The sequence below is a fragment of the Astatotilapia calliptera genome, chromosome 4 (genome assembly GCF_900246225.1).
Source record: "Astatotilapia calliptera chromosome 4, fAstCal1.2, whole genome shotgun sequence".
Lineage (NCBI taxonomy): Eukaryota > Metazoa > Chordata > Actinopteri > Cichliformes > Cichlidae > Astatotilapia > Astatotilapia calliptera.
Window position 1 is genome coordinate 11049905 of NC_039305.1, and position 11242 is coordinate 11061146.

The 11242-nt window shown below is 37.6% G+C and overlaps 2 protein-coding genes across 3 annotated transcripts; both read left to right on the forward strand.

Moving 5' to 3' along the window:
* The first annotated feature begins 1970 nt into the window (after nucleotides 1-1970).
* Nucleotides 1971-3700, forward strand: soul5 (heme-binding protein soul5). Its single transcript, XM_026164682.1, has 7 exons — nucleotides 1971-2022; nucleotides 2129-2188; nucleotides 2312-2393; nucleotides 2473-2593; nucleotides 2949-3085; nucleotides 3169-3332; nucleotides 3489-3700. Coding segments are annotated over exons 1-7 (660 nt in total). The 5' UTR covers nucleotides 1971-2020; the 3' UTR covers nucleotides 3583-3700.
* A 2558-nt stretch (nucleotides 3701-6258) lies between these two features.
* nr5a5 (nuclear receptor subfamily 5, group A, member 5) lies at nucleotides 6259-10221 on the forward strand. Of its 2 annotated transcripts, XM_026164662.1 has the most exons (7): nucleotides 6259-6701; nucleotides 7462-7577; nucleotides 7853-7994; nucleotides 8258-9015; nucleotides 9196-9315; nucleotides 9410-9557; nucleotides 9648-10221. In XM_026164662.1, exons 1-7 carry the CDS (start codon nucleotides 6602-6604, stop codon nucleotides 9893-9895), a joined length of 1632 nt encoding a protein of 543 aa, XP_026020447.1. In that variant the 5' UTR covers nucleotides 6259-6601; the 3' UTR covers nucleotides 9896-10221. The 2 variants fall into 2 exon arrangements, with proteins under 2 accessions (XP_026020447.1, XP_026020448.1); XM_026164663.1 differs by lacking the exon at nucleotides 7462-7577 and having other exon boundaries at nucleotides 6644-6701.
* The last annotated feature ends 1021 nt before the right edge of the window (nucleotides 10222-11242 follow it).

Genomic DNA, 11242 nt, shown 5'->3' on the forward strand with positions numbered 1-11242 from the left:
GAAGTTGCACAACATACTTGGTGTTTTTTCCTTAGTTTCAAATCACTCTTTTCAATGAAGCAGTTTTTCTGAATCTCGTCTAATGTCTGTTTATATTTGAGGTGCAAATGCTGAGAATATCCAATGGATGGATATGAGTATTTGCGTAGAAGGGCTGTGTTTAAAAAAGTTTTTACCCACAGACAAAAACACAGTGTCACAGGCAAGGCAAAGAGAAAATTGTATATCTTTCTGAGTATATACATATATACATACAGTCACGTGAAGTAATGTCGCTGTAAGGTTAATCATTTGTGCTATATTCTGATATTCTGCCCTGGCAGGGGAAAACATTGTACCGTTCAGCTGTTGCATAACAATAGGAAATGTGCTCTTAATAAGTATTTAAAGGACATTTTTACAAAGAGAGTTTTTCCAACTCCTGTCAGTTTAGCATACATTTATAAGGCATTATGTCTATAAATTATAAACTTACTTGTCATGAATGACAAACAAGAAAATCATAAATAAGGATTCCTAGAGTTTAGTTTAGTGACTGTTTGTATTTTTCTGTGAAAAGAAAAGGTTATTTGGCGCGAGGTTCACCCTAAAGTTTACATTAGCATTTATAAGAGGTAACTATGACAGACAATAACGTGGAAGTGCATGTTTAGAAGTGGAGACATTTGTTTCAAGTTACATGAATTGGTCCTGAAAAGAATAAAATCATATTATTTTTTTTATAATATTTATAGGGTTCACACTGCTTTGAATGATAGCAATGACTATTTCCTCTTGGGCAAACCAGTCAGCTTGAACGCACACGTAAAAAAACCCAAAAAAAACCTTCATGCTCAAATGCTTTAAATATACTCTACACATCTGCAGAACCAGATGGGTCCTTTCAGACTAGTAAAAGGAAGGAAATACCACACTGCGCACTGTGGGCTCACGGCACTATTAAGATGAAAAAGGGTTCAGTTTAGGATTACTACTTCTTGCATGACAGATGTTTATTTGCTTTACAGTTAGAAAGAACAAGGGTTGGATTAAGTATCCCAGTAGCTACATAACAGTCAACCAGCAAGAACTGCAGACTTACAACAATAAGACCAACAACTAACTCAATACTCAAGTTTAAGGATTTTCTCTTTTTTGTATTCTTTTTCTTAACAAAAGGACAAACATTTAAATCCAAGTTTCTGTTGTATTCAGGTTCTGAGGGTACAAAACACATATCACACGATCTGTACCAACAAAAGGTACAATGTGAATTCTCTTGAGACGTGAACACTAATATGGTTCATCATTATGTCTCAGGTACTTCCTTGTCTCTGTTTAAATGTGTATACCAGTGCCAGGGGGTAACCTAAGACATTCTTTCACAATGTGAAAGAAAATAATACTGCATGAGAACTATTCATTTTGAATATTTGAGCTAATGCTTCACATGATGTTCAGTCACAATTTGTACAGACTGTTGTGGCACTCTTGGGATCCGATTTGTTCAAGTTTGAACCTAATATTAATTCCACTTAATACTAATCATTATTGCAAAGGTAATTTTACTTATATCAAAGTTTAGCCACTGGATCTGAAACTTATTTAATTATCCTTATTTTGTTATATTTTATGTTCCTGATGTTCTGTGTTACAAAACTGTTAACACTAGTCTAATTTACCCTCACCTGATGTTGCATAAAATTAGTGAAAAATATTAGCTCCACTCTGAGGGCTTATGTTAAATGCTGTACTGTGTAACTCTCTGGTACAGAATAGTAGAGATAATATTTCATCTCCTAATCATCTGAATTTGATAGATGTTATTGGATGTTATGAAAGAGGTTTCATAACATTTAAGCAGCACATAATTCCTGCCAGATTCTCTTGTTACTGTTTTGTAGTCCCTCTGTTACTCCTTTGGATGTTTTGTGTTCTAGCTTTAGGGAGTGGTCAGTTTTCATAACCAGCTCTTTATAAGCAGAGCACTGGACAAGACTGCAGACATTCCATTTTTGAAAGCAGACAACAGTCAGCCAAGATGTAAGTACAATTTTAATTTCCACAAGGTCTTTAAAGCAAATAACCCTATATAATGTAAGAAGTAAATCAAATAGACAAGCAAAGTAACTTTAAATGTGCCTTTCAGGATTTTTGTTTCAGGACTTGTTTGTTTTCTTCTGGTTCTAACAGCTGAAGCTAGAGTTGGGTAAGAGACCTGAATTTGAACTGAAGACAGTGAGCACAGTTTTAGTCAATACCTATCGCAGGTAGTTGTTGCTATGGACTTGTAAAACTTCTTTAAAAAGCATTTTCCTCTGTAACTTCACAGCAACTCCTCTGAGTTAAGCTTCTGCACTGAGACACCAGAGTGCCTGCTGTTCGATTTGATTTGTAAGACCAAGGATTATGAGGTAAAATATTTTTTTCATATTTTAGGTGTAGCAAAGTTATAAAAACACCAGTTAAAATATGTTTGTTCATGTATTTCAGGTGCGTCACTATGACTCTGTGAAATGGGTCTCAACTAATGAGAAATCCTTCTTCATGGAAATGGCAATGCCAGTAGCATTTAATCGACTGTTCAAATACATCAGTGGTGAGAACCAGATGGGTGCGTATGTGTTTATCTAATTGTGTTTCACATTCAATACTCTATTAACCCCGTGTATATGAACACAGATAACAGCTATTTGTAAATGGGGTTTCTTTTCATAAAATACAATCTATATATAGTGAGGGTTTTAAGCCAGTTTTGAACACGTGACACGTCTAAATTTAAAATGGCCTTTGACCAAACATAATTACTGTATTTGGTTATATTCAGGGAGCAGTGGTAGTCTCGTGGTTTTATTGGATATTTTAGTAAGAAAACCTGCGTGTTTTTATATTCTTTTCTTCATTTTGTGTGCTTCTTCGTTGTGATGTTTGTTTCAGTTCCCAAAAAACATATTTGTGTTTGCATTCAGGAAAGAAAATTCAAATGACCAGTCCTGTTGTGGTGAAAATACCAGACAAGAGATTTTGGCAAATGGGCACCTACACAATGAGTTTCCTGCTGCCGACGGAACATCAGGAAAATCCTCCCAAACCTACTAATTCAGACGTATGTTTTTTAAACTAAAAAAATAGTGGCAAATATTTAATAGGAAATTATTTGATGACAGATAGTTTCATCATGATTTGCAGGTGTACATCACTGACACTCCAGATATGAAAGTGTATGCATATAGCTACGGAGGATGGATGACGACCTTTTCTGACAGCAGTAATGCTAATGACCTGAGTAAAACTCTTGATTCAGTTAAAGCAAAATACAAAAAAGGATCCCACTGTGCTGTTGGATACAACAGGTAAAGTAATCTCCATCATTAGAAGAAAAACATGTGAACGAAATCATCAAAAACAGCTTCAGTTTAAACTATTTTCTTGATTATTCTAATGTGAATCTGTGTCTGTGTGCGTCCCTGTGTTCCGTGTTTCTGTGTGGTCTTTCATGTTTCTTGCAGTCCAATGAGGATGTTTAACCGCCACAACGAGGTCTGGTTTGTTGCTGAGGATGAGCCGGTGTGTGAAGAAAAAAGCAGTGAGGAAACAGATTAATTGACTCACTGTGAATTGTAAGACCCATGCAAAAATATAAGCTGAATGCACCGTATACCTGTGGATTAACAGCAGCTTGTCTGTGATTTCCTTCTTTTAATAAAACTTTAAGCATTGACTCTTGATTCTTTCTAATCAATCCACCTCTGTTGATCTTACAACAGCTGCAGTGACAATACTGAATGAAAAAAATAACCCACAAGTATCCAATCGCAGTCGTGTTTAGCAGTACTACTCAATGCCACTAGATGACACTATTAGGCTGCACAACTGCATCCAGAATTCCAAACGCTTCCCAGGGCTTCAGTCTTTGCATATTTTAGCTACTTTTGCAGTACTTTGCATTTAAATGAAGGAAGGAGGACACTGAACAAAGGCTGTGAGCTTAACAAGGTAGATTTGGTTTTGGTATTGGTGGGGACGGATGATTCAACCACCGAGCCCTTTTTTTCCTTTTCGTCTTTGCTTCTTGATAAAAAAAAAAAAAAAAAAAGGGGGGGGGGGGGGGGGGGGGGGAGAGATATACTTGCTTACCGGTACATATGTTATTCTACATGCTTTTAAACCATTTAAAATTACAATTCATAGTTTTATATGTGAATTATATAATGTTAAATTACTATTAAACAAATGACTGACTAAGTATTTTATACTTTAGTTTACTTCAACCATATTCCATATAAATCAGGTATCATACAAAAATAAAAATAGCTTAAAATACAGTCATGACAATAAAAGAATATGACTTTAAGGACTTAACAACATTTCTTCAGTTATACTACACCAACATCTCTGATACATTAGCACTAAGGGAACACTGAATGACCTGGTGGTTTTTGCCCATAAAACTACTCATCTAAGATTACCACAAAGTAACAGATCTCTTAGCAAAATTATGCAACATTTTAGGCACACTATTGCCCCTATCAAGTCAGTGAGCTGGGATGTTTTACTCTAAACATGAACTACTGTTACAGCAACAGACATGGACTACTGGTGTCCCACACAACAACTCAGTGTCCACTATGTGAAGGAGCCAAACACAGGCCTTCTCCTCTCATTAACTGAGATAAACTGCTGGCATATTTGTTTTACATCTATACTGTCCAGTCTCTCCTAGTGGACATGGTAACACGTTATTCATGGTTACATACAATTTTAGACTGACGTGGGCCAAAGGCTAAAACGATGTGCCGGGAGTTTGCTCTTCTCCCCGGTTCAGATATTTGAAGTTTGCACAGCTACATTCTCGCCTGAAAAAATTGTAAAAGTTTATTTTGCAACCCAGAAAGAGTAATAAGAGGGGCACTGAAATTCGGGATTGTCCGAGAAAAAACGGGAGAGTTGGCATGTATTGCCTTGCATAGCCTGTAACTTTATTATGATGGACAGGTTTTATGAGTGAACTCGACTTTAAGTGACTTACAGGTTTCTTTGAAAAATACTTTCTTATATCCAGGTTCTTTTTGCTGCCATCCTCCTCTCCTCCTTGCAGGTCCTCGCAGCGCAGGATTGCCGCTGCTAAAACTAAACAGAGCTCCCTGAAAGGCACAGCCAATCACATTGGCCATATTTGTCACATGACGTAGGACTCCAGTAGAGAACGTAATTTAACTTTTTCTGCACCGCTGGGTGAATGAGACGTTGACAGATCGCTTTTTTTTTTTAATTTGTTTTTCTTTACTCGAAGAGATCAAATTATTGGTGGGGACAATTCAATAATCGCTGGATATTGGTGGGGACATGTCCCATGCCAAATCTACACCCTTGGAGCTTAACATGCCACTTAGAAAAGTAAAGAGACCCCTTTTTTTTTCTTTGGAATGTCATAATTTGTTTACTAGTTAATGGGTGCCATGACCACCTGCCCTTGGCTTTGGAATAAAGGTCACGAAAACATTCTAATGCGTTTTACTGCTTTGTAGCCTCTTATTACCTGTAGCATAGTTTAAAATTTTGGATATTACAATTGCTGTCTGTAGTTTCTCCTTCTCTGAAAGGATTTTCTCATGTTATACTAAGAATATATAATGTTGCTGTTGTTGGAGATACATTGTTTGCTACTTAATTATCCACCGATGCATACTTTAAAGGAAACACTACTTTATACAAATACAAATACCCCACTACATTTCTGGGATGTCATTCTAGATGTCTGTCAGCTAATTACTTTGACATTACACACTAATTAAATGAAACAACTCTGAGATGGGTTTTAAATAAATAACACTACATAAAGAGGTTAAATGGACCAATAATTACATTTTAAAAGAATACAAAGAAATCCTACTATACTAAATTTCTCATTTTCAACACTATGGCTCTTTGAAAGAGATTGATCATTAGGTTGGTAACCAATTCATCAAACTATCCAAAAGTTAAATAATTCTGTTGATACTCTTTTAAATAAATATTGCTCATAAAGGCAATAAAGGCATAAATTCCTCCTTATTCTTTTAATTTAGAATACATCTTTGCATAGAATTATCAATGCATTCTGCAGGTAAAACCTGTGTAATTATATTTCCATGTCACTGCAAATTCATTTTGAGTCTTTTATATAACACTGACCCTAGCATCAGATCTTCATTCACCCAAACCCTACATTATCAGCTCAGAATTACAAGTATAATGGAGGGAATGACAAATAAAATCAGAATGTCTGTAGTTTGAATAAAGTGATTATGTGTACTAAATGATTCTTATCAGGTGAGCTCAGAGTACCTTAATGATACTGACATGATTTCACTACAGGAAGATTCCAGCAGGTGGCTATTTGACTTATCAACCTATGTGTGGTTGATTGGCTTGCTTGCTGACAGACTAGCTGGTAGGAGTGCCAATCAGGAGAGGTTTTATGACACTCACTATAGATCGAAGTCCACATGTAGGCCTTAAACAAGATCAGTCCACAGCCGCTGGTTGGGCCTGCTCACCTGCCACCTGCAGTGTCTGCGGTCTCCTGATCTCTGCTACAATGAAGTTCAAACTGGGCTGAGTCAATGTCCCACTTATTAAAATGGACCTACCAGGTTATCACCTACAGCAGCACCAGCCTCTTGTTCACCACCCTGGTAACTATCAAGAGGATTTGATCAATTTGGAGGGATCATCAACATGTGAGTACTAGATGAAAGTGGCTATGGGTCAATAGTGAACTGGTATGTAGGTGTCAATAGATATATTTTAAAAATGTTGTGTGAAACTACCTGTGTTAAAAAGTTCATACTTTGAAAGTTGAAGCAGGTTTTAACATTGTCTGTGAATGTATATTATGAAAAACAGTAGTCACTTTCATTTGAAAAAACACATTTAGAATAACAAAACAAACAAAAAGGTTTTAAAGTGGTTCCCAGAAGATTCCCTTCTGTCATAGAGGAGATAGAGAGAATAGTTCTGGATATTATGTAAGGGTCATATCTGTGATCATAGTCAAGCAAATCAAGCCCAGTGATAAGGTACTGTCTACAGCAAAGCGATGGTCCTGCCCACTGTTCTTTCAGCAGCTGGGCAATAAACCCTGTTAGATGACACTTTTACACTTCAGCAGCACAGCATTCTAGTCTCTTTAGCCACTCAGGATTTACAAAATTCTAACTCATGTCTGATTGCTAATTATCCTCCTGTTTTAGATGACTTGAAATATTATACTTGGCACGGCACACATGATTCCTTGCAACCTTACCAAATATACTAATTTCCAACATATTATATACATCACATATTTGATATGAAAAGTGTATTCAGTTTAAGCAGTAGCTTTGCATATCATTGAAACAAAACATTGTTTAAAAAAGAAGAAGAAGAAGAAGAACACCCTCAAACGGTGAAGTTTGTGTCATAATGTAAATCTTGTCATTAAATATTACTGGTCCTCAGCTCAGGAGCAAAAGACAGAGGCAGAGAGTAGACTGGACTCAGAGGACAACTGTCCTGTCTGTGGAGACAAAGTGTCAGGATACCACTATGGACTTCTTACCTGTGAGAGCTGCAAGGTAAAGGATAAGGTTTGGGCAGTGCAAAATATGCATTCTGTTATGCCACCAAAAGTCATCTTAGCTTTGTTAACTGCAAAACCAAAGTGACTTATGAGTCCACAATAAATAACACATTAATGGTTTTGAATTAAACACCAGGTAGCTATAATCTGGTACTACAGATATATTAAGAGATACATGTCCCGTAGTTCTACGACAATAATGATGCACATGTAGATATCTATGGTTTTGTGGTGTGCATAAAGGTTCCCTCTCTCTCATTTTCTTTGCAGGGCTTCTTTAAACGTTCAGTGCAAAACAACAAACATTACACCTGTGCAGAGCAACAGAGGTGCCCCATGAACCTTTCTCAGAGAAAACGTTGCCCATTCTGCCGCTTCCAGAAGTGTTTAGCTGTGGGTATGAAGAAAGAAGGTACACCAAATTGCCACCACTTCATTCACAGCTAATTTGTAGACCATTCAGTTGCAACAGGCTTTCTCTTTCACTGATACGCAAGGTTGTTTTTTTTGCCTCCCTTGAGACTTATCTAAGAACTCATAAAGCAGTGCTGACCCAGATTGTAAATTATGTAAATGATTGCAAACTCTAAATGGAGTGAGATTGTAATTTTTTAAAGATGATCTTTTACATATTTTTGTTTATAATTAAATATTTGTTTGATGTTCTCTCATCAGCGGTCAGAGCAGATCGTATGAGAGGAGGCAGGAACAAATTTGGGCCCCTCTACCGCCGGGACAGACAAATGAAACAGCAAAAGGTGTATCACCAGTCAAACACTGATCCCTACAGGATTAAGGTAGAAACTGGACAAATACATGGTCCCCACGCTCTAAATGACCTCCAGGTGGTAACCAGCTGCATCAGTCATCCATTAACTTCTGAAGCTGTTAATCAACCCCACATGTATACTTCTTCCATGGGGCAGTCAAGTGAACCCATGTCTCTGAACTGCACTGTGAACACAAACAGAGGTCTTACTCCTCCATCCCTGCCTTACCCTGGACTGTACCACTGCACTTTCCCTGGACACCCTGAGGAGAAGTTGGAAGTGCCTTTTGGCTACAGCCCAGTTCCTGTAAACTATACAGTGGATTCAACCCCAAACAGCTCATTCACACCAAGAAGTACACTAGAATCATCGCCCTCTTCAACAAAAAGCTTAACCACTCCTGTATCCCAGGCTCCCACACAAACACCAACCAACCCTCTATCATCAGCGCTTACACCTAACTTCTTAAGCCAACTGCTGGAAGGGGAACAGGATGAGAGCCAGCTGAATGCCAAAGTTCTGGCCAGTCTTCAGAGAGAACAGGCCAACCGAGGCAAGCACGACCGTCTGAATACATTCAGCATTATGTGCAAAATGGCTGACCAGACTCTGTTTTGCCTAGTGGAGTGGGCCAGAAACAGTTCCCTCTTTAAGGAGCTGATGGTGAGGAACCATTAACTCATGGGATACACATGAAATTAATAACACTTTTCTAGCGATACAATGATTAATTAGCTGTTAGAGTAGATCTATCCCATTTGTTCCTTAACATGCATGCGTCCTTAATTGAGGCCATCCAGTATAATCTTTAATTTGCAAATACACACAAAATCTTTCCAATAGGTGGAAGACCAAATGGTGCTGTTGCAGAGCTGTTGGAGTGAGCTGCTGGTACTAGATCACTTATGTAGACAAGTGACGTATGGCAAAGAAGGCTGCATATATCTGGTCACAGGACAACAGGTTTCTACTTTAAAATGCTGCATTCTTACATTTAGAAATGTTTCAAAGAAATGAAAGTAATAATGAGCACATTCTTTGTCTTATTCTGATGCAGATTGAGGTGTCAACCATCATTTCCCAGGCAGGAGTGACACTGAGTAGCCTGGTATCAAGGACCCAAGACCTAGTATCCAAACTTAAGGCACTCCACTTGGACAGACACGAGTTTGTCTGTCTCAAATACCTGGTGCTATTTAACCCCGGTGAGCAATTTTCCTTGAAGACACATATCCAATGTAGCTTTTGTTCAACGTTAATTATGTTTGTGTTGTGTGGGTTTTTTTCTGCTCTAGATGTGAAGTCAGTGCATAACCGCAGGCAGGTAGAGCAAACTCAAGAGCGAGTCAACAGGGCGCTGATGGAGTACACTCAGCAAAATCATCCAGGACATTGTGACAAGTTTGGCCAGTTGCTTCTTCGGCTGCCTGAAGTTCGCAGCATTAGCTTGCAAATTGAGGACTATTTGTACCAGCGCCATCTTCAAGGAGATTTGCCCTGTAACTCTCTACTTACAGAGATGCTGCACACCAAGCACAGCTGAGAAGATGATATCACTTGTGGTACCAGAGTGGCCACAGTATGCTGCTGTAAAGTTGGTACGTTCTTTTCTGCCTTCCACATTCACCTTTCCATTACTTTTTATGATTGTTGAAAGTAAGGGAAAAGCTATCTATCACAGATCATCAGTGCAAAGAAGTATTTGCGTACCCATGCAATGCTTTGGCCAAGTCTATTGCCTGCAGTGTTACCACAGCCAAATAGCTCATCAGTTTCTTTAACAGTATTCTTGAGAAATGTGAGAACCAAGCACTAACGTGTTGTTTTTAGTAATCAGGAAGAGCTTAACTGTCTAAAGAGGAAAGAAAAATGCATCAATAAAGTTTTACATTTTTACACAAGTCTCTGTGTGTACTTAAGAGGAAAATTATGACATATTGGTGCTATTTTCTCACTATTCCGCAAAGAAACTTCTTTCCAGCTGATTTTACCTTTAACAATTTTTTTCAATTATTACTGCTCCAAGTACTACAATAAAAACAAATGAATGTGGGAAAGAAACATGAAGATGAAAAACAAGATGTAGATGATTTAAAATGGATTTTATTCATCTGGTTAAGTTGCCAAAGAAGTCAGTTAAGTCCGTTTATGGAATGAACATTTATAGTGTGCTGGCACAGATCCAAAAACAAGGGAAAGAAAACCAATGTTATGACAACTTCTATGAAATGACTACATGACTTATAACCTAAACCAAAAAAAAGAAAGAAAAACTAAAGGAAAAAAAAAGGATAACCTGAAACTAAACATCAAATGCACCGTCTAAATTAAAGCAAATAAATACACTTCTCAATGATAAGGGGATTTCTAGGGGTGAAATTGCACTGAATCAAGAAAAGAAAAAAAAATAAAAGGCTGTTAACTACCAAATACTAGTTTTAACAAACACATAAATACAAAAGTCCACCAATTCCATTTGCACTACTCCTCACACACAAATTTATCATTTATTTCCTAATCACTGTTTAACATTATTTTATATCAGTAATGGAATCTCATTCAAAAACACATTTCTTGCAGGCAGTGGTTTGAAAAGAGAGAGAGAGAGAGACAGCTGAACCGCAATAGCTGTTGACGGGACAACTAAAAAAAAAAAGATAGAGGGCTAATTCGCCACAGGTTTTTGTAGTGATATTGACCTCATAACAAGCAATTCCAAGGTCTTAGAAGTGTGGACACAAGCAAAAAAAGAAAAAAAGCAGTTCGGCATTTTACATTCCTCCAGTTGCACATGGAGTCTCTAGAGACTGTGGGGTAGATGAGGGCTGTTACAGTCCGGAATGATCCTTCATCAAGAAAACCTACTGTTTATATGCCAAGACACATAAAC

Coding starts and splice junctions, on each gene's coding strand:
- soul5 (XM_026164682.1), top strand. Junction 2,189..2,311: donor ACAGCTGAAGCTAGAGTTGG/GTAAGAGACCTG, acceptor GTAACTTCACAG/CAACTCCTCTGAGTTAAGCT. Junction 3,333..3,488: donor TGTGCTGTTGGATACAACAG/GTAAAGTAATCT, acceptor TGTTTCTTGCAG/TCCAATGAGGATGTTTAACC.
- nr5a5 (XM_026164662.1), top strand. CDS start 6,602: ATGGACCTACCAGGTTATCACCTACAGCAGCACCAGCCTCTTGTTCAC. Junction 6,702..7,461: donor TTTGGAGGGATCATCAACAT/GTGAGTACTAGA, acceptor ACTGGTCCTCAG/CTCAGGAGCAAAAGACAGAG. Junction 7,995..8,257: donor TGTGGGTATGAAGAAAGAAG/GTACACCAAATT, acceptor TTCTCTCATCAG/CGGTCAGAGCAGATCGTATG.